Genomic DNA, 27241 nt, shown 5'->3' on the forward strand with positions numbered 1-27241 from the left:
AGGGGGAACTGACTCAGTTAGACGGGACTATGCGGAGAAACCAACTCCCCTTGGCAAGACTGCTATGGATCTAAAGGTGGGCCGAGTACCAGGCAGTTGCTAACCATAAGGCCAAAATGTCAAAGCTGGCGAAACAGAAAAGGATGTATGAAGGTGGAATAAAACAGGTAAATTGTTGTCATGAATTGGAAGTAAGGAAGAGACAGTATGCCTGTGAGAAGTTGGCCTGGTATATGATGTTCACTAGTTAAAGTGACCACCTTGTACCATGCCAAGCAACCCTTATGGTGTGGTTGTAAGTCAACCTTTTCGGACTAGCTGCCCTAGTGGTAGCGTAGGCTAAGCAGTCTTTGAGGCTAAACTCGTGAAGCGTGTTAAGCAGGCTGTTTTACCAAATGTAACCCCCTTTGATACCAATGAAAGGACACCACACAGATATATATTGAAAATATATATGTATTTATTTCTCAAAGTATCCCCTAGACTCTTTATGAGCACAGGAGCACAAATCGTTAAACAAGAATACGTTAGAATACACAGAAGTTGCACTTTATATGGATGGGCCCTGGTGGCCACTCAAACCATATACTAAAATAGTGGTATAAGTACCACGAACAGAAAAGGGAAAAGGCCTAGGGCCTCTAGATTCGCTGGGCCTACAAGGAGCTAACTTTAGTTAGTGACCAGGAGGTCCACGGGTTGCGTGTGCAGAGCAAATAGTCACACGCGAGCTCCCATAGGTTTTCAATGGGTGCGTAAAAGTTACAAAGTTACTGCAAAAAGGATCTTCCGGATGGACTATGAACTCAAGATTGGAAACACAGACACTAGAGATGATACTCTACACTTGGGCACTGGAGTGCCAGCTTTACCTCACCCACAGGAAGCGGGTGCATAGGTCTCGAAGTGCGTCGGGTTTCTTCTATCTGTTCAATGGAGCCTGAAGACAAAGATGCTGCAGGCGATCGGTCCGGAAGAGATGCGGTGGATCCAAGAGTGGATCGGAGTTGTAGAAGACCTGTAAGCAGAGGGGACAGTGTTCACAGTCACTAGCCAGTGACCAGCGTGGCACCAGGTGGGTACCAGGCGATGTCGGGTGCAAACAGGAAGGAAGGTGTAGCTTGTCTCTGCAGCCACGTGGTCCCTGAAGGTCGACGACGTCCAGGAGTCGATTCACGAGCTGTCCCACGCAGGCTCTCGCCGTCGGCGGTGTCGGCGACTTGATCGAAGCAAACAAGCCTTGGCAAAAGCAATTGTTGTGGAAAACGAAATAAGCTGATGGTTCTGACCAGCAAGGTCAGAGGGACTGCTCCTTTGGAGGGGAGCAAGGGCCAGTCTGGAGCAACCAGACCAGCGGTGTAGTTTTTGAAGTTCGTCGCCAAGATGGCCACTAGCCAGCGGGCCAGCAACTGGTTAGGCACGTCGAGTGGCAAAATGCAGAAGGGCCCCACGCAGATCGTGGAGATGCTGGAGGGCTCACCTTTGGTGCAGATGCTGCTCGGGTGTTGGGCTTCTCAGATCCCAAAGCACAACTTGGAGGGAGCCTCGGTTGTTGAGCTTGCAGCTTGTCGTGGTCTTTTCAAGATGGCTGGCTCCACGTGTCTCGGTGCCTCCACGGGTCTCCTCTTTTCAGGGACTGTGGATCGGGCGGTGAGAGGTCTGGAGGTCCAGGTCTTGTCAGTCTCTGGGCTCGGGCTCCGGCGGGAGGCGGCGGCAAAGCAGACGTTGATTCGCTGGATGGTGCTTGCGTTAGCAAGGTGGTCACTCCCTGACCACAGGGGAGATTGGCTTCAGTCCTCTGTGCGGCAGAGCGTCGAAGTTCCCGTCTTCTTCTTGTAGTTAAGTTGATTCCAGGATGTCTGAAGTCTTAGGACACAGCTCCTACCTTTAAGCGGATTCTAGGGGCCGGACTACCTGCTAGGTCCCTCCCTAAGGGTGGGACCAGGAAGGGGGGTGGTTACACCCCCAATCCTTTGTCCAGCTCGCCCCAGGCCCGGGACTGGTGTGCCCCAGGACCGGATTGAACTGGCATATGCACCGAGGCTCCTTGTGAGCCTCAGGCATGTCTGGTTTCTTTCAAGCCCTACCTGACCAATACACAAAATCCTGTCTGGGGTGGTGCACGCACCTCCCCTGGCAGGAAACCCTTTGTCCACACCTCCCAAGCTGGAAGGACTCCCAGCAGCAGGAGGGCAGACTTGTGTCTGAGGTGGCAGCATCCATTTTGTGGAGCTGAGGCTATGTCTGATTTTACCCGGGTTTCAGGTACTGTACATGTCGTGTCCCTCTAGAAGGGTGGAATGCTAACCCCGTCGCCAGAATTGGCGAGGGGTTAGTATTCCAATTCGTATGACACCTTACTCGACATGTTTTGATAAAGCCAAACCAAAGATAGCATTTAACCGCGAGGTTCATAATGCACTTAAGAGTATATGGTATGACGATATCTGGAAACAGTAGAAGGAAGTGGTTCCGACCACTGCAGACAGGCTCAGCTCATGCCAGAGCACCATCTCACATGGAACCAAGCACTCTGCCTTCAGGATTGTTAAGGCCTGCCATAGGAGTGACTTATAGGTTAACATGTGTCCCATTTAAGGTTAGGTATAGGTATACTACACCTAAGTAAGAGGTGGTTACACCAACTTACCCCAGCTGAGTGATCAGCCAGTTGTGTCAAATTTGTTAGGCCAAGCCTGGGATGGCATAATACATGCTTCAGCCCCTGGCAGGCCTTAGATACACCAATGCCCTGGGTACCTAGTGTACACTGGTACAGGGGCTCACAGGGTGATCCAACCAACTGGGTATGTACCTAGGGTACATGGAGTCCATTTTAAAGAGAGAACAGCCAGGCTGAGATCCTGAATGGCAGGATCTCAGGCCAACTAAGTCGAAAAACCAGCTAGACACTAGGCAAAAATTTGGGGGTAACCATAGTCAGATATCCACCTTCCTACAATGCCCATTAGAGCATTAAAGGTGGACTCTGGTGCCACAGTGAGAGGGAGCGGGGAGATAGTGGAGTAATTTGCTGAACACCTAGAATCCGTTTACAATACACACTTGCGAGCCCCTGAAGAGGAAGTGCTAGCCTTTATAAACGATTTCCCCATTGGGCAGGGACCACGGGAGACTTAGAGGCAGATATTACGGCGGAGGAAATATCCTCCGCCATGGGTCAGATGCAATCCAGAACAGCGCCAGGAGCAAACAGGTTCCTGGTTGACTTGTTTCGGAGACTGACAAGGTGGACAGCGGCACCAATTCATGCAGCCTTCATGAAGGCGTTTCAGGAGGGAGAGCTACCAGAAGATATGCGTACGCCAACAGTGTTGCTTATACCAAAGGCTAGGAAGCCCAGAGATAGATGCAAATCATACCGGCCCATTTCACTGCTTAACGCATATGTCAAGATTCTGGCCAAACTCCTAGCAACCAGAGTACGAGCAGAATTGACAGAGCTGGTACACCCGGATCAGAATGACTTTATGCTGGGTCACTTGACCAGGCTGAGCATGAGGCAGTTCCAAACAATTTGGCAGGTGCCAAAGGCCTCGACGGCACGATGGGTGTTTCCCTCACTAGACGCAAATAAGGCCTTCAACTCAGTAAAATGCACGTACCTCTTTGGGGTGCTAGCTAAGATCGGTTTTGGTCCCCAAAACATCATTTGGCTCAAACTGCTCTATGATCATCCAAAAGCCAGAGTGCGGATTAATGGCCACACGTCACAGGAATTTAGAGTGTGCAGGGGTGCATGTCAGGGGTGTCCTCTTTCGCCGAAGTTGTTTGCTCTGGCAATAGAAGTCTAGGCAGAATAGGTGTGGATAGACCACAGGTCTTGGGTTGGCCAGGGAGTGAGGGACAGAATGAATGCACTTCATTGTATGCTGATTGTGAGAAGTTGGCCTGATATATGATGTCACTAATTCTAGTGTACACCTTGTATCAGTCCAAACAACCCTTATGGTGATTGGTTGTAAACTCAACCTTATAGACCTGCTATCCTAGTGGTAGCATGGACAAGAGCAGTCTTAGGCTAAACTCTGAATGGCATGTGAAGCCAGCTGTTATACCATATATAACCCCTTGAATACCAAATGAAAGGACACCACAACAGATATATATATAAAATAAAGTGTATTTATTCTAGTCAAACCCTCAGCACTCTTTATGAGATTCGAGGTAAGTACAACACAGTCTTATTTAAGCATACATTAAGTCACACAGGTAAGTAATACAGTTAGGCCCTCGGGGCCACGCAAACCATATACTAAGTAAGTGGTATAAGGACCACTGTCACGGAAATAGGATAGGCCTAGGGAATCGCTGGGGCTACACTATACTACCAACAGTTAGGAAGTGGGAGGCCCACGGGATTCAGGTGCAGAGTGGAAACACTCACGCGTAATGCGTATAATCGATAGAAATAGTACAGTTTAGAATTAATAAGATTTAGGACACTTCTGGAGTAGCTAGGAAGTCGAGACTTGAGAACTAGACACTAGGATAGTCAATACCCTGATGAGCACCGGAGTACCCAAGTTACCTAGCCCACGGGCTGCGGGTGCATAGGTGTGAACTTGCGTCAGGTTTCGTCGTCGACTCCTATGGATGCCTGAAGGAAAGATGCTGACAGGCAGTCATTGAAGAGTGTCCGGTGGATCCCAAGGCCGGGATCAAGAAGGAAGGATACCTGCAAGCAGAAGGGACAGAGTCTGGGTCACTAGCCAGTGACCACGTGGAACCAGGAAGGAACCAGGCGATGTCGGGAGATTGCAGGTGAAGAGGTGAAGCTTGTCGCAGCAGCCACAGGTACCAGGAGACGTCGAGGACGACCAGGACCAGGAGGCGAGCTGTCCCACGAAGGCTCGTGCTGTCGGCGGCGTCGAAGTCGAACTAGGACTCACCAAGCCTTGGCAAGCGGAACCCACGAAGAATAGAGGACTTTCTTCTGGTGCAGACCAGGAAGGTCTGGGGTGCTTCTCTTTTACAGAGGAGCAGGAGCCAGTCTGGAGGAGCCAAACCAGCAGTGGAAAATTGAAGGTGTGTCGTCGCAAAGGTTACTAGCCACCGGGCAAGCAACCGGACAGACGCGGCAAGCAGGAAAATGCAGAAGGGCCCCACGCAGGACTCGTGGATTGTGGGGGGCTGATCTTCGGTGCAGATGGTGCTTGGGGTTGGGGCTTCTCAATCCCCGGTGCACAACCTCGAGGGTGCCTCAGAAGCTGCGCTTGAAGATACTCGCCACTTTTCCCAGGTAGCCGGTCCCACGTCTCTCGTCGCCTCCACGGATCTCAGCTCGGCTGTGGACGTGGATCAGGGTCAGAGAACTCTGGAAGTCAAGGCTCTGGTCAGGCTCTGCAGTCGGTCCCTCGTAGAACTTCAGCAAAGCAAAGGGTAAGTCTCTTGATGGTGCCTGTTCGCACAGGGTGACCACTCCTTGGCCACAAGGGAGATTCTTCAGTCTTCTTCTTTCGTCGAATGTCGAAGGTCCAGAGTTTCTGTTCAAGTTGCAGGTTCAGGATAATCTAATTTAGCAGGGCTCAGCTAGCTACTGATATACTGGGCTAGTGGGCTGGGCTACCTGCAAGGTCCCTCCTATGGGTGGGACCAGGAAGGGGAGTGGCTACACCCCCTTTCCTTTGTCCAGTTTCGCGCCAGAGCTGGGGCTGGAGTGCCCCAGCACCGGTTTGAACTGGACTATGCATGGAGCACCTTGTGTGCCCCAGGCATGTCTCATTCCTTTCAGCCCTCCCTGCCCCAATACACTAAAGTCTGTCTGGGGCAGGAAACCTATTGTCCAGGCCTCCCTGGCTGGGAGGGCTCCCAGCTGCAGGAGGTCAGACTCGTGTCTGTGGCAGCAGCATCCATTTTGTGATGCTGAGGCTTTGGTGAGAGTTAAACAGCAAGGTAGGATTTTAACATGTCTCTCCCTCTAGAAGGGAGGAATAATATCCTCATCACCAGAAATGGTATTGGGGTATTATTCCAAAGTGTTAGAAACCTTACACGACATGTTTTGATAAAGCCAAACCATAGTTACCATAACCGTTTAAGATTATAAGGTACTTTAAGAGTATATGGTAGGCTATATCATATAACAGCTATAAGGACATGGTTCCAAAAGCTGCAAAAAGGCTCAGCTCATGCTAGAGCACCATCTCACATGTTACCAAGCACTCTGCCTCCAGGATTGTGAAGGCCTGCCATAGGAGTGACTGATAGGTACACATGTGTCTATATATAAGGGTAGATATAGGTATACTATATCTAAGCAAGGGGTGATTACACGACCTTGCCCCAGCTGAGTGATCAGCCAGTTGTGTCTGATTGGAAGGCCAGACCAGGGGTGGCATAATACATGCTGCAGCCCCTGGGAGGCCTAGGGTACACCTATGCCCTGGGTACCTAGGGTACACTGCACAGAGTCCAATAAGGTGATCCTTACCAATTGGGTATGTACCTAGGGTACATGGAGTCCATTTTAAAGAGAGAGCAGACAGCCTGAGACCCTGAATGGCAGGATCTCAGGCCAACTAAGTCGAAAAACCAGCTAGACACTAGGCAAAAAGTTGGGGGTAACCATAGTCAGATATCCACCTTCCTACACTGATGATATCCTAATATACCTGACATTATTGGCCCCAACACTAGCAAGACTACATGATAGTTTCAGTAAATTCTGGGACCATTTAGAGTACGCTATTAATTGGGTTAAGTCCTTATAGTTCCAGATAGGAGGCTGGAACTAGGGGGAGATACTTGCGCCGCGGCTGCGAATAGAGACAAAATAGCTTAAGTATCTGGGGATATGGATTACTAAATATCCAGACTCTCACTATGACACAAATCTGGGACCGTTGCTCAAAAGACTGGAGCAAGACATGAAACATTGGCAGTCGCTGCAGCTTTCGCTGTAGGGGAAAGCGGCGATGTTCAAAATGGTGGCACCCCCCAAATTCTGATACATACTTCAGAACAGCCCATACAACATTTTGGATGCGTTCTTTAATAAGGTAAACACACTTGTGAGGACACTGCTTTGGAGGATGGGAGACATCCTCGTATTGCTATGAGAAACCTTCAGAGATCTAAATATGAGGGTGGCATAGCCTGACCAAATGTTTGGAAATTTTATGAAGCAGCATAGGCGAGGGTAGTAAATAACTGGGATTATGCAGATCGGGGGCTGCCCGAAGCAAACCCAGCGATGAGGACAGTGGTGGTTATTTGGAGGACCCTGACCACAGAGATGGGTCGGGCCATCGGCTAACACAGAGGAAGCTATTGTGGGAGGGCTCAAGGTTGCGGACCGGGTTGGCTCTGTGAGGGTTCCAGGGATGAGACAACATCTGCCTTTCTACGCTGGTGGATGTAAGGGATGCGATCGTGGTGGTTCCCTTTGCCTTCTTGAGAAAGGAGTATCTTATGTCAGAGACACAATGGTTGCGTTATGGCCAGTTGAAATATGCCCTCAGGGAATGCGTGTCTCTGGAGGTGGAGACCCAAGAAGACTCATCCCTGGAAGGTAGATTTCTAGGAGGGTGAGTTGAAAGGAAAGTGATCTCAGTGACATTGGAACGGTGATGAGCAACACGCAACCCCCTCTGCTGAAATTGCAGACAACTTGGGAGCGCGACCTCCGGGGCTTGGATGAGGATGATTGGCGGGAGGTTCTAGAGTCTCCAGCCATCATGGCAATAAAGAGATTTTCGGCATGATCCAAATCAAGATCAGACAACAGGCTTATTATACGCACTACTTGCTCTGTAGGAGAGGCAGGGCAGAAGGATGGGATTGTCTCAGAGGTTGTGGGCTGGAAAGCACATTTTTAATACACTCTGGGGCTGTCCTTGTAAACAAACCTTCTGGGAGGCAGTTGGGAGTTCTCTGGAGGAGGCAAAAGGGCTACCCCTGGAGCTGCCACCATGAGTGGCACAACAGGGTATATGGGGCATGACGGATCATTCCCGCTATCAGAAGCTATTGGTAAATCTGGGTTATATGGTGGCAAAATGAGACATTGCTCAGAAATGGGAAGCTGGAATTCCCCCTAAACACCAGGACTGCGAGTTCAGAATGGAATATTGCACACTTATGCAAAAAAAAGTCTATAAAGAAAGAGGGTGTCAGAGGAAATGTGATATAATATCGGGTGGATGGGACGCAAATGTGGGTTGAGTGAAGGGCTGAGATGGGTTTGCAAGTCTAGATAAAGGTAGGTAGGGTGGAGATGACATCTCTCAGTAGCCCTTACATTCGAGGATTGGGATAAGGGAGGAATAGTGAGGTAGTGTAGACAGAGGGTGATGAGGTGAACATTGATTCTTTGGTTATACTATGCCTGGACTCTGGGGCGGTTGGGGTGTTCAAAGGATATTGTTATTTGTGTGGTGATGTACTTATCGTATTGCATAAACAATAAAAATATAATTTTTAAATTATGTAAAAATATAATAATACCAAATTCTGCAAAACAATCAAATGAAATAACAGCTCTACAGTTAATATTATGTTTGGATTACACGTCATATCTTCATGCAATCAAAATCTAAAGACACTAAAGATTTATTTAATTTACCAAGATTATATTATAGGATTCTTATTTTCAGTTAACAGCTTTGATAACAATAGTATTTAATCAAATTAGTATGCTTGAATGGATCCCTCCTCAAAACAGGTTATATGTGTATAATAAAAAAACTAATTATGAAAAGTACTTACTGTGCCATGTACATCAGAAGTTTCATTGCTTGGACGGAGACTTCATGATCACGGTCAAGTGTCATGGATACAATACGATCCTACAGTAAGCAAAACAAAATATATATGTACAGGAAATGTGTTGAGGAATTTCCTTCTTAACGTATTTGGTTACTTAACCCACATGGAAACATAACGATTGTGCATCTCATAAATATAGCAGTACTAAACAGAATATTGTATTCATTTTCTATATTTAATGTACTCAACAGTGCCAGGCGAAATTCCTCAGTGAAAAACAAAACAGGAAAAAGCCATGCTTTTTAAGAAGTTCGCTTTTGGATTTGCCAGAATTGACTCTACAGGTGGATTTCAAGAAAGATCGAATTGACCACTATGTTTCTTATACAATAGCTAGTGATACAAGAAATGTACTGGCAGATCTTTTTCCCCTCACTTCCCCTACAACTTCTAAAGGCGTTTCGTTCATACGCAGCTGCAACAAAACACATTTAGAAGATGCAGGGGAAGTGATACCTGCCATAACAGAGACACTGTTAACTAAAGTGCAGTGGGGACAGGTCGGCAGAGGATACGACATTAAGTATCAGGAATGATAAGAAATATAAATGCAAAAACCTCTGTATCCACCACTAACACAGCCTTTAAATATCAGGTGTCTCTGCTGGCACCTTCACCAGAAAAGGGGGCAAGTGGCTCTTTCTTATTAGCAGCACTAGGAAAGTACACTTCAGTGGTTTCTCTGTGCAATTTAATTGCCTCGCTGCTGACACAATTGCCGGTTAATATTTACAGAGAAAGTCTTGGGAAAGAAAAAGGCCCTCTGAATGGTTCTGAAGAGTGAGCCCTCACCTCAACACGCATGATAACCGAGCATGTGCACAGAGGCCTTTTTACATGAAGTGGAATGTGTCACACAGGGGCTCTATGGTAGGGGGCGTCCCATTCTTATGAGCGGCTACTGCATGTGTCTCCAACTGTTTCTGTAATAAGAGCTGCCTACGTTTAATGAAAATCATCCTAAGCTACTATTACTATTAGTATTGTGATACTGAATACATAAGAAAAGATTACATTAGTGCCACCTTAAGCAAGAATGCCATCAGTGGTCACCTAAGTGCATCAGGCATAGTTGCCAGCAGTAATGTAAGAAAGGCTTTATCAATGAAAAATGCCTCTATGTGTGCAATACATACCAGCCATTGCTGCAATGCCTCTGGGACCAAGGTAATAACATTAGTACTACTCCCCAACGCCTCATGCTTTATCACTCAAATATCAGTTTTAAATATATTTTGGGAATTCAGCTATTTTTCGCAAGTATCACCTTACGAGTTCTGAAAATACACACATTTCCGTCTCAAATACACACTTTCAATTTTGGCATAAATATATGAATTCAAACAAGCAAACCTACCAGTTTAGTAAGCTGGGCTGCACACAGTAGAGCAGAGCTACTTAAAGGAAGCTAGAGAGCTACAAGTTTCTCACGAGCTACTCTTTGGAAAAGCCTGGACTGCTGTCATCTCCCTGGGCTGTAGAGAACAGTCAGTGGTGGAAGGGAAATGATTAATGTTCAAAACATACCTTTTTCTAGTTACCTGGTTGGGGAGAGAAGTCTACCAGGCTATCTCACATTCAAAATTGTTCTCCCAGTCGCTATAAATGGGTCCTTTGCCCATTTATAAAAGGAGTGGTTGCAGCATACATGTGTACTACAGGTGTATAGAAGCCATATGTGCATGCATTGCCTATTAGGAGTACAACGCGTGTGGACAGCAAGACAGAGCATGAGGCTACAGCCACAGTGGTTTCCATTTTCTATCAAGCATACTCTGTATTGTACCTAGGATGGAGGTTTCAACAAGACCCCAGACTGCAAAAGTATATTCCTATTTATCAAAAGAGGGTTGTGAGAAGTTGGCCTGGTATATGCTGTCCACTAGTTATAGTGGGCACCTTGCACCAGTCCAAACAACCCCTTATTGATGATAAGTTCAAGACAACCTTTATTGAAAGCTATCCTAGTGGTAGCTATGGAGAGCAGCCTTCAGGCTAAGTCTTGAAGGAATGTAAAGCAGCTTGTTTTACCAGTCTATAATCTCGAGTGGCTAAATGAAAGGAGACCACACCAGGTATATATATAAAATATATGTATTTATTACTAAACACACCCCTCTAGTCTCTTTATGAGGCTAGAGGCAAAAGCACATAAGTTACACTTCAAATAAACATTAAAGTAGCACAAAATACACGTTAGGCCCTAGGGGCGAGCCAAAACAGATACTAAAATAGTGGTATAAGAACCACGACTTAACTAGACACAAGGCCTAGAGCCTGTAGAATAGCTGGGACCCCAAGGAACCACCCAAGGTAGTGACGCAGGGGGGCCGTGTGCAGTGTGAGAACACAGCCGTGAGCTCCCATTAGCTTCTATGGGAAAAGTTGTGTTTACATTTTTAAGGATAAAGGACACTTAGAAATGGACTAGGACCAAACCCTTTTGGACTTATACAGTTCTAGGGTCAACACCCAGGGGAGCACCGGAGTACTCTAGTTACCTCACCCAGGGAAGCCGGGTGCATAGGTGTCAAATGGTGTCGGGTCGCGTTGTCGTTTTCAATGGAAGCTGGCTAAGAAGCGCTGCTGCCGGGAAGATGAGATGTGTTCGAAGAGATCCAAGCCTGGATCGAAGATGTGAAGAACCTGAAAGCAGAGGGGACAGAGTCTGGGTCACTTGCCAGTGACCAGGGGCACGATAGAGGAATGCCCACTGATGTCGAGTGTTTCAGGTGAAAAAGGTGAAGCTGGACTCTTCTGCCACGAGGACCAGGAAGCAACCCACGCAAAAAGGAGAAAGATGCTTCGGTGCGGACCAGCAAGGTCCGAGGGACTCCCCCAGCGAGGAGGAGTTAGGGCACGTCTGGAGCAACCAGGGAAGCCCAAGGAAAGTGAGACTTACATTCACAGGGACCCACCAGTCGACAGACCAGGGATCGCTAAGGGACCTTGAGAGGAATCACAAAATGGCAGCCCATGGGTCACTCGAAGTGGCTAGGCTGACAATCTTCAGTGGATTCTCTGCTTGGGGTCTGGACTACAAGTAACCCAATTCACAGCCTCAGGAGACTTCGAGAAGCTGATGCACTTGCAAATGTGCACGGTGTCCAGGGGGTCCGGTTCCATGGTACCCACGAGGGCTACGGGTCTCAGCTTTGCTGGGGACTTGGTTCGGCCTCTGGGAAGTCTAGAAATCCACCTCTGGTGTTGCAAAGTCGTCGGCATCCGGCGGGAGCTTCGGAGATGCAGACCGGACAGGTGCGTCTTTGGTGCCTGCCAAGCAGAGGAGTAACTCCTTTACTCCAAGGGAGATTCTTCAGTCATCTGGCGTTGAACAGATCGTCAAAGTTCCAGGATTCAGTTTCAGAGTTCCGTACTGGGATATCTAAGTCCTGTTGCCAGGGGTTCCTATCTTATACCCAAGGAAGGGGTTGGACTAACTCAGGGGACCCACCTATGGAAGGGTTTGGAAAGAGGGGTGGCTACACCCATTTCCTTTGTCCAGTTTCGCGCCAGAGCAGGGGCTGGTAGCCCCTGAACCAGTTTGAGCTGGACTATGCACAGGGACACCAGTGCAGGACTTCAAAGCACTCTCAGAGTGCACCCACCCAGCCCCAATACACTAAAGCCTGTCTGGGAGGTAGTGACACCTCTATGTGAAAGAAAACCTATTGTCCAGGCCCCCCCTGACAGAGTTTCGGTCAGCAGCAGGAGACCAGACCTGTGTCTGTGGCTGCAGCATCCATTTTGTGATGCCAGGGCTTTTTTAAGTTGGTACCGGGTATACCGGTGCTGTCATGTCTCTCGCTCTAGAAGGGTGGGATCATACTCCCACACCAGTTACTGGTGTGGGGGACTGGTGTGGGGGTATGATTCCAAGGTGTTTGACACCAAACACGACATGTTTCCGTGCAGCCTGTCCAAAGTTAGCATTTACCGTTTGGTTATAATGCACTTAAGAGTATATGGTCAAGCTGCATCACAGACAACCCCGGAAAAGAGATTCTGAAGGCTGCAGAGGGGCTCTGCTCATGCATGGGCACCCTCTCACACAAAACCAAGCAGCCTGCTTTCAGGATTGATAAGGCCTGCCATAGGGGTGACTGATAGGTTTATATGTGCAGTGATAGGTGAGATATAGTGAACCTATATCTCTGTAAGGGGTGCATGCACCACCTTACCTAGGCTCCAGTAGCAGACCTGTGGTGTCATCTTGGAGGGATTCCCAGGAGTGGCATAATACATGCTTCAGCCCCTGGTAGGCCTCTGGGGCACATAGTATACTATAGGGACTTATAAGGGCACCCCAGAATCCAATCTGTGGTGTACCTAAGGTACTAGGAATCAATTTAGAGAGGAAGCAGCTAGGCTGGGGTCCTGAATAGCAGGGCCCCAGCCAGACTAAAGTCGAAAACAGTGTTACAGCAGCAAAAGGTGGGGGTAAACATAAGAAGCAGATCCTACTCTCCTACACAACCCCCCCCCCATAGGCAGGGACATTAAACTAACCTTGACCAGTTGAGTCTTCATGTTCTAAGTGGAAATATCTGGAGAGTCCATCTGCATTGGCATGGTTACTCCCAGGTCTATGTTCCACTGTATAGTCCATCCCCTGTAGGGAAATTGACCACCTTAAAAGTGTGGGGTTTTCACCCTTCATCTGTGTTAGCCATAAGAGGGGCTTATGGTCTGTCTGAACAATGAAGTGAGTACCAAACAAGTATGGCCTCAACTTCTTCAGAGCCCAAACCACAGCAAAGGCCTCCCTCTCAATGGCTGACCAACGTTTCGCTCTGGGGGTCAGCCTTCTGTTTATGAAAGCTACTGGCTGATCCTGACCTTCATCATTCAATGTGCTTAGAAACTTGGCTGAGGCCAAAGTATCTATTAGCTCATCTGCCCTTGGGATGGGATGTGCATCAGTCCTAGTGACTGCATTGAGACCCCTGAAATCCACACAAAACCTCATCTCTCTCTTGCCATCTTTGGTGTGAGGCTTAGGCACAAGGACTACTGGACTAGCCCAAGGGCTATCTGAGGGTTCAATGACTCCCAAATCCAACATCTTTTGGACTTCTGTCCTTATACAGTCCCTGGCATGATCAGGTTGCCTGTAGACCTTATTCTTCACAGGCAAACTGTCCCCAGTGTCCACTTCATGAGTGCACCAGGTCGTCTTACTTGGAGTCAGAGAAAACATATGTCTAAACTGGCTGAGAACCTTTCTGCAGTCAGCTTGTTGCTGGACAGTGAGGCTGCCTGCCAAGGCTACATCATCTACTGATCCATCATCAGGGTTCTGAGACAGCAGGTCAGGGAGTGGGTCACTCTCTTCCTCCTGTCCCTCATCAGTAGCCATGAGCAAGCCCATGTCTGCACTGTCAACACATGGTTTTAGTCTGTTGACATGAAATATTCTATGGGGACTCCTAGGGGTTCCAAGGTCTACCAAGTAGGTGACCTCCCCTTTCTGTTCAACAATGGTATGGGGGCCACTCCATTTGTCCTGGAGGGCTGCTGGGGCCACAGGCTCCAACACCCACACTTTCTGCCCTGGCTGGTAAACAGTCAGCACAGCTTTCCGTCATGCTAGGCCTTTTTCCAATTCCTGGATAACCTCAAGGTTTTTGGTTGCCTTTTTCATGTACTCTGCCATCCTGGAGCGGAGACCAAGTACGTAGTCCACTATGTCCTGTTTAGGGGGTTTTAGAGGTAACTCCCATCCCTCCTTCACCAGACACAAAGGAACCCTAGCAGGATGGCCAAACAACAGTTCAAAAGGTCTATAACCAACCCCCTTTTGAGGCACTTCCCTGTAGGCAAACAAAAGGCAGGACAAAAGGATGTCCCATCTGCGCCTAAGCTTCTCTGGGAGACCTTTGATCATGTCCTTTAAGGTTTTGTTGAATCTTTCAACTAAACCATTGCATTGTGGGTGATAGGGTGTGGTGAATTTGTAATTCACTCCACACTCCTTCCACATTGCAGTCAAGTAACTGGACATGAAGTTTGCACCCCTGTCAGATACTACCTCCTTAGGAAAACCCACTCTTGAGAATACACCCAAGAGGGCCCTTGCCACCACAGGTGCTGTAGTGGTCCTAAGGGAATAGCTTCTGGGTACCTAGTGGCATGGTCTACCACCACCAGGATAAATCTGTGCCCAGATGCTGTTTGAGGATCCATGGGACCAACAATGTCAATCCCCATCCTCTCAAAGTGAACCCCCACCACAGGTAGTGGTATTAGGGGGGCCTTTGTGGTTCCACCGGCCTTCCCACTGGCTTGACAGGTTACACAGGAGCGACAAAACTTCTTAGTGTCTTCAGACATGTGGGGCCAATGAAAGTGAGGGACAATTCTGTCCCAAGTCTTATTTTGGCCCAAGTGTCCTGCTAGGGGAATATCATGGGCTAGTGTCAATGGAAGCCACTAAACTTCGAAGGTATTACCAACCTCCTGGAAGCACCAGGCTTGGGGTCTTTACACTCTGAATAAAGGAGTCCTTCATCCCAATAGATTTTATGGGTGCCACTAGCATTCCCAGCAGCCTCATCAGCAGCTTGCTTTCTGAGGGGTTCAAGAGAGGGGCAGGTTTTCTGCTCCTGGCTCAGATCTGCCCTGGAAGGGCCCCCTGTCCCCAAGAACTCAACCTGGTCCGGTTCTAGCTCCTCTGGGACAGTTCCTTCTTCAGGTCCAAGATCATCTCCCTCAGGAGTCTGATCTGTATTCTGAGTCAGGGGGGAAGGCACTGCCTTAACCCTACTGCTCCTCCTCCTCTTTGGAGGAACCTGGCCCATTCTTCCAGAATCCAGGGCCTGTTCAGTGTTTGACATTTTGGCCTGTGATCTAGTCACAGCAAATACATGTGCAGGGATCCCTAGCATTTCTGCATGTGCCCTGAGCTCCACTTCGGCCCAAGCTGAAGTTTGCAGATCATTGCTAAGCAAGCATTCAACAGGGAGGTCTGCAGTTACCACAACCTTTTTTGAAGCCAGTTACCCCTCCCCAGGAGAAATTAACAACTGTCAAGGAATGGTCTGTCCTGACATTGTTAGCATTGGTCACTTGGTACATTTCACCAAGTATAATCTGCCCAGGATCCACAAGACCTTTTGTCACCATTGTGACATTTGCTCCTGTGTCCCTGAATGCCAAAGCCTCTTTTCCATTAATCAAAGGCTGCTGTCTGTATTTGCCCAGGTTACTGGGATTCACAAAGGAGGACATGTCCATGCCTCCATCACAGATCAGGACAGCCTGAGTTGGAACTCTGACTAGGCCAGAGTCCACCTCAGAACCCAGGGTTAGCTCTACTACACCCTTATTCTGAGTATTAATTACCACCACCAATTGTAGCTGCACTAGGCAGACCCTCCAGGATTTCGCGATTTGCAAAAAAATCGCGAAATCTGCACTTTTGTAAAAATGCCGGGATTTTTACAAAAGTGCCCGCGAAATCCAGGCATCCAGACCCGCCCTTCTATTGGCCCAGTGGCTCTTGCCATGGGGCCAATAGAAGGGGGGTCCTCACAGCAGGCAGGCGAGGTGATGTTTATCTACACTCCTCACCTGCCCTGCTGTGCTGTTCTTTCCATTCTGCAGCTGCTGAATCCGACTGACTCACCTGGCTGGAGCAGCTGGAGTATCCTCGGAGGAATCGTCGGTGGATCGTCGGTGTGGCGGACGGCCCAGGTAAGCTGCTGCTGGTGCTGGCTGGAATTGGTGCCCGCCGCGTGCCCAGTGTGCGGCAGTGGGCCCTCGGGAGGCATTTCTGCCGGGGCCCGCAGCACACATGGCACGCGGCGGGCCCCGGCTGCCATTTAAAAAAAAAAAAAAAATAGTTTGTTGGGGGGCCCGCTGTACACAGGGCACGCGGCGGGCCCTCGGGTGGCATTTTGTAAAAAAAAAAAAAGTTTGTTGGGGGCCCGCCGCACATGGGGCACGCGGCGGGCCCCGGGGCCATTTTTTATAATGAAATGTTGGGCCCGCCACTCAGGGGGCACGTGGCGGGCCCCGGGGACCATTTTTTTAATGAAATGTTGGGCCCGCCGCTCAGGGGCACGCGGCGGGCCCCGGGGGGCATTTGTTTAATGAAATGTTGGGCCTGCCGCTCAGGGGCACGCGGCGGGCCCCGGGGGCCATTTTTAATAATGAAATGTTGGGCCCGCCGCTCAGGGGGCACACGGTGGGCCCCGGGGCCATATTTTTTTAAAGAAATGTTGGGCCCGCCACTCAGGGGGGAAACGCGGCGGGTCCCGGGGGCCATTTTTTTAATGAAATGTTGGGCCCGTCGCACAGGGGGCACACGGCGGGCCCCAGGGGCCATTTTTTATAATGAAATGTTGGGCCCGCCGCTCAGGGGCACATGGCGGGCCCAGGGGCCCTTTTTTTCAATGAAATGTTGGGCCCGCCGCACAGGGGCACGCGGCGGGCCCCTGGGCCCTTTTTTATAATGAAATGTTGGGCCCGCCGCTCAGGGGGCACGCGGCGGGCCCCGGGGGCCATTTTTGTTAATGAAATGTTGGGTCCGCCGCACAGGGGGCACGCGGCGGGCCCTGGGGGCACTGTTTTTTTTAATAATGAAATGTTGGGTCCGCCGCACACGGGCACGTGGCGGGCCCTGGGGGCATTATTTTTTTTATTAATTAAATGTTGGGCCCGCTGCACAAGGGGCACGCGGCGAGCCCTGGGGGCACTGTTTCTTTAAATAATTAAATGTAGGGCCTGCCGCACACGGGCACGTGGCGGGCCCAGGTGTCATTCTTTTGTGGCAAGCTGGTCATGCGGGCCCAAGAGGTACAAGGGGGTGCTGTGGTTTTTAAAGCGGCGTAGTGGGGGAGGTGTCAGTGATGTGGGACAGGTGCCATGGGAACGGCTAGCCAAGCCAGCTATAACTCTTTTTTCTTCTTTTGTAGAGTCCTGGAGGAAAGAATCTGCTGGTTGAAGAGCCGGTGCAGTGCACAGGTAAGTTTTGTCACCGCTGCGTGCCCGGTGTGCGGCGGGCCCAGGTGTCATTCTTTTGGGGCCAGCTTGTCATGCGAGCCCAGGGGGCACAAAGGGGTGCTGTGGTTTTTAAAGCGGCGTAGTGGGGGAGGTGTCAGTGATGTGGGACAGGTGCCATGGGAAGGGCTAGCCAAGCCAGCTGTAACTCTTTTTTCTTCTTTTGTAGAGTCCCGGAGGAAAGAATGTGCTGGTTGAAGAGCCGGTGCGGAGCACAGGTAAGTTTTGTCCCCGCCGCGTGCCCGGTGTGCGGCGGGCCCAGGTGTCATTCTTTTGGGGCCAGCTGGTCATGCGGGCCCAGGGGGTACAAGGGGGTGCTGTGGTTTTTAAAGCGGCGTAGTGGGGGAGGTGTCAGTGATGTGGGACAGGTGCCATGGGAAGGGCTAGCCAAGCCAGCTGTAACTCTTTTTTCTTCTTTTGTAGAGTGCCGGAGGAAAGAATCTGCTGGTTGAAGAGCCATTGGGCCGTCTGGCAACTAATATATGCTTTCTGCTGCACAGAACGGGTAAGTTTTGGTTTCTGTATACTTCCGGGGAGATGAATACCACATATGCTAAATATTTGTGAAGTCCTACTTGCGATGGGTGGGAGCGCTGTGCCTGGTTTGGTGATGGGATTCTGCGTGATCATGTGTGTTTCATAATTGTAATTTTGTTTTTAGTATTTCTTGGGGCTGGTTTGGGGCTGTCTTGGGGTTTTCTCCTAGACACCCGTTCAGCACTGTTGGCCCCCGCCCCGACTGTAAACGCCGGGCTTATGTGCTCCTACAAAGTACACTTGTACAAATTTGTTTTGCGCGGTTAGGTTTCACTTTCTTTGCAGGTGGCTCATCCTTCCCCTTCTTCCCGTTTTTGCCCAAATGTGATTTTTTCTTTGCAGGCACTTTGGGGGAAGGTTGTTTTTTGGGGGGAAACACTTTTGCCTTATGTTTTTTATGTTTACCTCGCACCCCCACTGCCCTCCACAGACGACTAAAAGTTGCCTAGCGGGACCACACAAGTGTGCCATTTCCCTTCGAAGGACCTCTGCCTACCTGTATGTTAACGCGCCATGTATGCAACTTTGCTTCAGAGTTACATGCATTTTTAACCACAATTAACCTACGTTTTCTTAACTTTCTATTCAACAACTGCAATGTCCTTTTCCCCTCTGGAAAACATCTAGTAACACCAAATATATTTGTAGGTGAGTTATGCAAGTGTGCCACAAGCCAGAGTTCTTATGGATTCCAAGCGAGCAACAAGCCACCACAACAAAAGCACAATGGAGAAGTTTCTGCAGCCTTTGAAGACTGTGACGCACCGATCACATCTACCTACCCATATAACCGCAGCAGATCGGGCCAAAGACTACAGCGCCGTGATGCATGCTGATTGTGGCGTGCTGTTTTGCAGTGTGTGCAATGTGGCGGTGGACCACATCCGGAAACACACAGTTGATATGCATGTGAGGTCCCAAAAACACTTGAAGCGCTGTTCAGATGATCCAGACCCTCACTCTTCGCCAAAACGTGCCCGTCAGATGACTGTGAACTCACTTTTCACAAGTACAGCTGCCGGTGCCTCAAACCAGGAAATTATAAGTGTGTGGGTCAATGTCTGCACAACGCTGAACATTCCGCTGAGCAAAACCGACCACCCTGTGTTGCGCAAGTTTCTCCATGAGCGAGTAAGAAATGGTGGAGCAATACCTGGAAGTCATCAGCTTCAAGAACGTTATCTCCTAGAGAGATATAGAGTAGCAAAGAACGAGCTGAAAGAACACTTGCAAGATCAGAAGATCAGTGTTATATTTGATGAAACACCTGATGTTGAAGGGCGTTGTGTATTGAATGTGTTATTTGCAGTGGTCTCTGCGCAGGGTGGCCGTAAGATCCACACCCACCTAGCAGACACAGTGTTCCTCTCACAGTGCAACCATGGGACTGTAGTGCAAGCAGTTGTGAAGGTGCTCACAGAGTACAGCATAGCCTTTCAGGACGTTATTTCCTTTAACACTGACAATGCGGCATACATGCTCAAGGCATACAACACTGTTTTGAGAAATCTGTACACAAACTCCATACATCTCACCTACTTGGCACACATAATGAACCTTATTGGAGAGTCATTTAGGAAGCATTTTGTGGAGCTAAATGCTTTCCTTCTGTACTTCTCGAACATCTTTTACATGGCCGGGAGCAGAAAGAGAAGGTACCTGCACCATCTTGCTGAGAACCATGGGATGAAACCACGGATGGCACCTGACACTTGCAGTACCCGGTGGAATTCTTGGTTTGCTGCTGTCCAGTACCATTGCAAGCATTTTGAGGTCTATGCTGGGTTTGTTGAGTCTGAGATGCAACTCAGCAAGTCTCCCCCAGATTCCCTTGAAAATCTGCAAAGGATTTTGAACAGCGACCAAAAAAACTGCATTAAAGTGCAATTGGACATTGTGGCCGAAAAATGCCAAAACATTTTAAATCTGATGGACTTATTCCAGAGTCAGACACCAGTGACAATGAAGGTGTATGATTATTTGGAGGACCTTCACATGGACCTAACAAACGATTCAGTCCTCACTCTGGAGTCACTACAACCATTTCTACAGACCACTGCAGGGGCTAAATTAACTCTGACACAGAATAAAAAGATAACAGCCCAGCTTAATGAAGCTTTTGAAAATTCTCTGGAAAAGGCGGGCAAGTACATGGGGGAGGCCCAACCGGGCATTGGGTTCTTGAAGCAAGTGCGCCTTTTCAATCCTGCACGACTCTGCATCCTGCCTAAGGACAAGAGTGCATATTCTGCCATCCCTGGTTTCAGCGAAATTCCCGATCAGGAGCTTTGCCTCTACTTTGAACATGTAGGCCCAGAAGCAGTACAGGCATCTGTTTCTGGGGTGATTGACACTGACCTCTTTTGGCGTGGGATGGCTGACCGCATTCCAGTCCTTTCACAGCTTGCAGCTGTGTACAAGGACTGTGTGACCAGTTCTGCAGATGCTGAAAGGAGCAGCAGCATCTACAAAATTATTTTGTCAGCCAGACGACAGTCACTCTCAGAGCAATCCATCCGGGCATTATTGTTTTTGCATTATAATCAGCAGCACAATATTGGGCTAGATTTGGACTGCTCAGAAGAACTGCAAGATTAACACGACAAACATACAGATTCCGTGGGCATTTATTCATTAACAGGTTTATATCCTATATGTAGTCTTGAAGACAAACAAAGTGTCTACATTGTAAATAAACGAAATATACATAGCTTCATATTGTTAAATAACTCAAAAAACGAAGATATCTGTGTTTGTTGTAGGAAAAACTGCCAAATAAAATGCCACAAAAGTGCCGCTAAATTTCCATATTTGTGCCGCTAAATTTCCATATTTGTGCAGCTAAATTTGCTAATCCATGCCGCTATATCCTGGGGGGTCTGACTAGGGGGAACAGTTGCCTTAGGGGCAATGGTGGCTGGAGTGGAGTCTTTGGACTTACAGATCTTGCACCATGGTTTCTATTGGCCTTTTCCTTTATTAGATTGGGATTCCCCCCTGAAGAAGAGTTTTGGGGACCTTGTGAAGACTTCTGTTCTTTACCCTTCTCCCCACCCTTCTCAGAGTTCTTTGAATCTTGCTTCTTCTGGTCACCACCTTGGTTCTGAACCTTCTACCTCACCCTGGATCTGACCCATTTGTCTGCCTTCTTCCCCAATTCTTGGGGAGAGGTCAGATCAGAGTCCACCAGGTACTGATGCAACAGCTGATTTTGACAATTATTAAGGATCTGCTCCCTCATAATTAAATTGTAGAATCCTTGAAAGTCATGCACCTTGCTGCCAAGTAACCAACCCTCCAGAGCCTTAGTAACACAATCTTCAAAGTGCACCCATTCTTGATTTTGTGCCTTTTGGGTATCTCTGAACTTTAACCTATATTGTTCAGTGTAGGCCAAACCCTTCAATCAATGCACTTTTCAGACTGGAGTAATCATCAGCATCCTCCTCTCTAACAGTGAGGAGCTTATCTCTACCTTTGTCTGCAAAGGAGAGCCACAAGATTGCTGCCCACTGCTCCTGGGGGACCCTTTGTCCTTTACAGGCCCTTTCCAGTACAGTAATCCATTTGTGGATGTCATCCCCACTCTGGTAAGGGGGGGACAATCTTGTTTAGGTTTCTATGGCCATGAGACCTCTCCCTAACAATAGGGATGTTGCTGCCACCATGGGACTCTAGTCCCATCTTTTTTCTAATTCTATGGAGCTCTAGGGATTTCCTCTCTAGGGGTATCTGCTCTCTCTTAGTCTTAAGCTGAGCTTCTTCACACTGGAGCAGTCTCTCCCTCCTCTCCTGAGAGGTTTCCCTCCTATGAGAGGAGACAGGGGTCCCTATGGAGGTGTCAGAATGGTTAGACTCCTGAGAAGGAGATCTGGACCTTCTAGGCACACTCCCAACTCTTCCTGGTGGAGTAAAGAGAGAACCATCATGGTCATCTTCATCATCCTCAGGAGGATTGCATTTTCCAGGTTAGGATCACAGTCATGCTCCTGGCCAGCTCCAGAGGTCAGGTCAGGGGTGTCTGAACCCCTAGGCCCTTCCTCATCAGCTGTCCCACCCACTCTACCTACCCCATTAAACCCTGAGGTCTTTCTGAGATCATCTAGGAGGAGTACCTCTATGAGGCATTGGGCGTTTACACCTTTGCCTGTCTTCAGTCTCCTAGCACTGCATATTGCTCTCAATTCCAAGAATGGGAGGTCATCATACTTGGAGGCAAGACGCCCACTGGCTTCTGGCAGGGACCCACTGGTTCCTGGACTTTAAGACATTACTAGTGAGGTATGGTGTATGCACTACCTACTCTAGTGTGGCCTACTAAACTCTCTTGAGTTGTAGAAAGAGTGTGCTAAGATCTTGACACACAACTCTAAGTTCAGTCGAACTTACTGTATTCTAAGCTTGTATTATATGTACATTAGGTACCTTTAGTGGTTTTCAGTTAGTCACTCAATTGAGATTATCTGGTAAAACAATAGCAAGCTGGAATCCCACACGCTGCACACCAATGTGAGAAGTTGGCCTGGTATATGCTGTCCACTAGTTATCGATGGGGGCTTCTTATGCCCCCAATTTTGCGATTTTGTTTGTAGATGATTTTGAAAATAATTTTGTGTATGACTGCACAATAAATCCATATTTTTCTAGCGTGCGCCATTGGCGACGCTATATTGATGACATTTTTTTCATTTGGACTGGAAACAGCTTGGGACTGACAGATTTTTTGAATTGGCTTAATTCTTGTTCGGTTGATTTGAGATTTACTTCCCATTCTAGTAACACACAAATTGATTTTTTGGATTTATCCATTTTACCACATGAGGGAGGATTAACTACTAAACTCTTTACTAAACCCACTGCTCGGAACACGTTACTTGAAAATTCTAGTCACCATCCTAGAGGTCTTAGAGATGGTCTCCCTTTTGGGCAGTTTCTGCGTATTCGCAGAAACTGTTTTTTTAAAAAAGACTATTTCGAAGAAGCTGGTAAATTATCTGAAAAATTACGACAGCGTGGGTATCCGCGAAAATTAATCAAACGATCTATGAAAAGAGCGTGGTATAATCATCGGGAATTTTTGTTGATCCCGAAAGTAAAAAAACAAACCACGAGGATCCCATGTGTTACCACTTTTGGGACTAAAAGTAATCACATTTCGACCATTATCAAAAAACATTGGCCTCTTGTACTGTCCACTGGTATTACAAATGAATTACCACTTTTCTCCTATAAAAGAGGAAAAAACTTAAGAGATCATTTAGTTCGAGCCGCATTACCACGGGCAGAGACACCTAGCCTAACTATGTTGTGGGGGATGAACAAAATTGTGGGTCATTATCGATGTGGCGGCTGCCTAATGTGTGACTCTAGTTTAAATACTAAACAGTTTGTCCATAACAACATATGTCATGATCTGAAGGAACACTCTAATTGTAATACACAAAATGTAATATATGCTATCTGGTGTCCCTGTAATCTTGTTTATATTGGGCAGACAACACAAAAAATCAAAATACGTCTGGGTCAACACAAGAGTCGCATTCGCTGCAGGACAGAAAACGCACCTTTGGTCTCTCATTTCTTAGAAATGAACCATGCACCTTCTGATTTGCGTTGGCAAGTTATTGAAGTGATACATACACCTATGCGAGGCGGCAGTATTACTCCGATTCTAAATAAATCTGAATGTCGTTGGATCCTCCGCTGCGATAGTATTAATAAGGGTTTGAACACTATGGAGGAGTGCCATTCCTTAACGTTTGACTAAAATTACAATTTGGTGCTGGACTTGTAAGGTGCTGTATCTTCTTGGCGGCTAATGTGACATCTACATTCATTAATGTTGACAATACTGTGACGCAATTTGCACTATATCTGATTTTTTCCAATCATTGTTATGACAACTTCAATGTTGGTTGAAATTTCCTTCGCTTCCCTTCCCTCCCTTCCCTTTTCTTTCCCCCCCCCCCCCGCCCCACCTCCCTTCAGTCCCTCCCTTTTCCCTTCCCCCCCCCCCTTTTTTCCTTGCGAAAGAATTTAAATTGTTTTCATATATAACAATTTCCTCTATGAAAAGTATAATAGAAAAATGTAGCTGTATTATGCCCAAATTGGATTTGTAAAGGACGTATATTATTTTATTGACACTTTCATTTTTTGACAAGTGCTGTGTTTTTGTAAAATTATGGAATGCAAGTTTTTTGCCTGAAAAATATCATTGCCTCAAAATTTATTGGTATTATAAAGAACTTAAAGGTGGCACTATTGAGCCATTCAATGACTTATTTATGTTTCATCTTGATTCATGTACTTTTTTCACTGGTGAGGATGTGTATAAGGTTTTTCTTTATTATATTTTTTAATTTTTTCCCCCTCCCTCTGTTTTTAATTATTCACTCATGGATAACTTCTTCCATCTGGTATATTGCTTTATACCTTCGTTAAAGGTCCTTTTCAATCTGGCTATCGAACTTTATCTAGTCCTTCGGAACTGCGATCCCACTCCAAGATGGCGCCCATTCAGCGCGCCACTTACGGCGGTTTCTTTTCTGGTCCGTAATTATTGCGGAGCGGAGATGCAGTCTCTCTATTTAAATTGCCTTTGTCTTACGTATTAGTGGATAGTTTAAATTTTAATACTACCCCCCCTTGTTTTGATTAAGACTCCCTTCTAAGATGGCACCCGTTTAGTTTGCGAGTGGTGAAAGTCCTTTCTTTGTTTTAATGTCCGGGTGAGAGCTTCCTTGGCGTGTATTTAAAACGTGAAGTTCAACGGCGTTTTTTATCCACCTAGAACATATTGGGCAAATTAAGTTGCGTGAATTGTACCAGTAACGGTAAGCCTGCTGTTTTTAGATCCTGGGTAGATGTTGGGTAGATTTTACAACTTCCAGTTGAGTTTCGTATTATATCGAACTTATCCTCTCCCGCTTTGGTTCTATTTTAGTCTGGGAACCCCCCTGAAGATTGATACGTCTGGGATTTTTGTCAGACCAAGCAGGATGTGTATAATTATACTGCCCTAAGGTAATTTATGTTTGACATATTTACAGTTGGCAATATCTGTTGTCTGGATACTGAGTTCTGAATTGGCACATAGCAGGTTGTGCACAGTGATTCATATTAGTTTTGGTTTTTCTGTTACAGTTATTGAATTCTTAAGCAAATGGAAGCTGAATTTTAAGAGCTCACATTTCTTATCTATATGTAAGTAACTTCGTTGGATTATACCTTGGTGTTGGTTAATCTTGCTTTGGTGAAACATTGATAGAGCTGTACCCACTCTCTCCTTTATAGAACTCTAGAATTCAACCGATACACTAGCACGGATATAAACTGTACCCTAGATTGTATCAAGGATTTAGTGAGTATAATAATTAATAAAATTATAACCTTCCTCTTGCTTCACCCCCCATCCCCCCCCCCCTCCCCTCCCCCCCCTTCCTTATTTCATTTTATTCTTGGGGTCACAAGATTTTTTTTTTTCCCCTTCTTATTTGCACAACAAACCTAATTTTTGTTGGTGATGGTGTGGCTATATATTATTATTTTTTCAGCTTTCTATTTCACAAACTCTCATACCCCCTTTTTTTAGGCCCTTTTGAAAAACTCTTTTAGAAAAAAGTTTTTTATTGTAAATATCTAAACGGTAATTTTGTACCTTATAGATTACTTGGTGAGATGCTCAGCTATTTAATTGTCCTGATGATGACCATGTACTTGTGACAAAGGTCGAAACGCCGTCGACGCATTTGTGGCCACAATTCATAGAGGACACATTGTTCTGTGTGTTGAAGTTCCAGTGTTGTTTTGGAACTCCGACTTTTATGTAAATCTCTGTTTGTGTACGCCATTTTTGTCTGGTTTTATATGTTTATTGAATTGATTATTTGTACCAGCTTGTATGTCTGAGCAGTATATTTTATTTAAGAATATTTTATGCTGATGATTAAAGTTGTTTTTTGTATAAGGGCCTTATTTTCCATTTTTCTATCCATTTTTATAATTTGTTTGGTTTTTCATTACTTTTAGGAATACGGTATAATTTGTATGGTTATGTGTTGATCATATATATTTTTTATATGTTGATTATTTTGTAAACACTGTGAACCATTATTAGGATACATCACTAGTTATAGTGGGCACCTTGCACCAGTCCAAACAACCCCTTATTGATGATAGGTTAAAGACAACCTTTATTGAAAGCTATCCTAGTGGTAGCTATGGAGAGCAGCCTCCAGGCTAAGTCTTGAAGGAATGTAAAGCAGCTTGTTTTACCAGTCTATAATCTCTTGAGTGGCTAAATAAAAGGAGACCACACCAGGTATATATATATATATATATAAAATATATGTATTTATTACAAAACACACCCCTCTAGTCTCTTTATGAGGCTAGAGGCAAAAGCACATAAGTTACACTTCAAATAAACATTAAAGTAGCACGAAATACACGTTAGGCCCTAGGGGCGAGCCAAAACATATACTAAAATAGTGGTATAAGAACCACAACTTAACTAGACACAAGGCCTAGAGCCTGTAGAATTGCTGGGACCCCAAGGAACCACCCCAGGTAGTGACGCAGGGGACCCACGGGGGCCGTGTGCAGTGTGAGAACACAGCTGCGAGCTCCCATTATCTTCTATGGGAAAAGTCGCGGTTAGATTTTTAAAGATAAAAGACACTCAGAAATGGACTAGGACCAAACCCTTTTGGACTTAGACAGTTCTAGGGCCAACACCCAGGGGAGCACCGGAGTACTCGAGTTACCTCACCCAGGGAAGCCGGGTGCATAGGTGTCAAATGTTGTCAGGTCACATCGTCGTTTTCAATGGAAGCTGGCAAAGAAGTGCTGCTGCCGGGAAGATGAGATGTGTCCGAAGAGATCCAAGCCTGGATCGAAGATGTGAAGA

The 27241-nt window shown here is 47.0% G+C and overlaps 1 protein-coding gene across 1 annotated transcript in view; it reads right to left on the reverse strand.

Annotated features, from left to right (window-relative positions):
- LOC146805567 (cohesin subunit SA-2-like) overlaps window positions 1–27241 on the reverse strand; it is a 627511-nt gene that overhangs the window by 333339 nt on the left and 266931 nt on the right. The window contains exon 12 of the mRNA XM_085622843.1: window positions 8731–8810. Within this exon, the coding sequence (XP_085478969.1) occupies window positions 8731–8810 (80 nt within the window). The remainder of the gene's footprint in view (window positions 1–8730; window positions 8811–27241) is intronic.

This window comes from Triturus cristatus, chromosome 8 (genome assembly GCF_964204655.1).
Source record: "Triturus cristatus chromosome 8, aTriCri1.1, whole genome shotgun sequence".
NCBI lineage: Eukaryota > Metazoa > Chordata > Amphibia > Caudata > Salamandridae > Triturus > Triturus cristatus.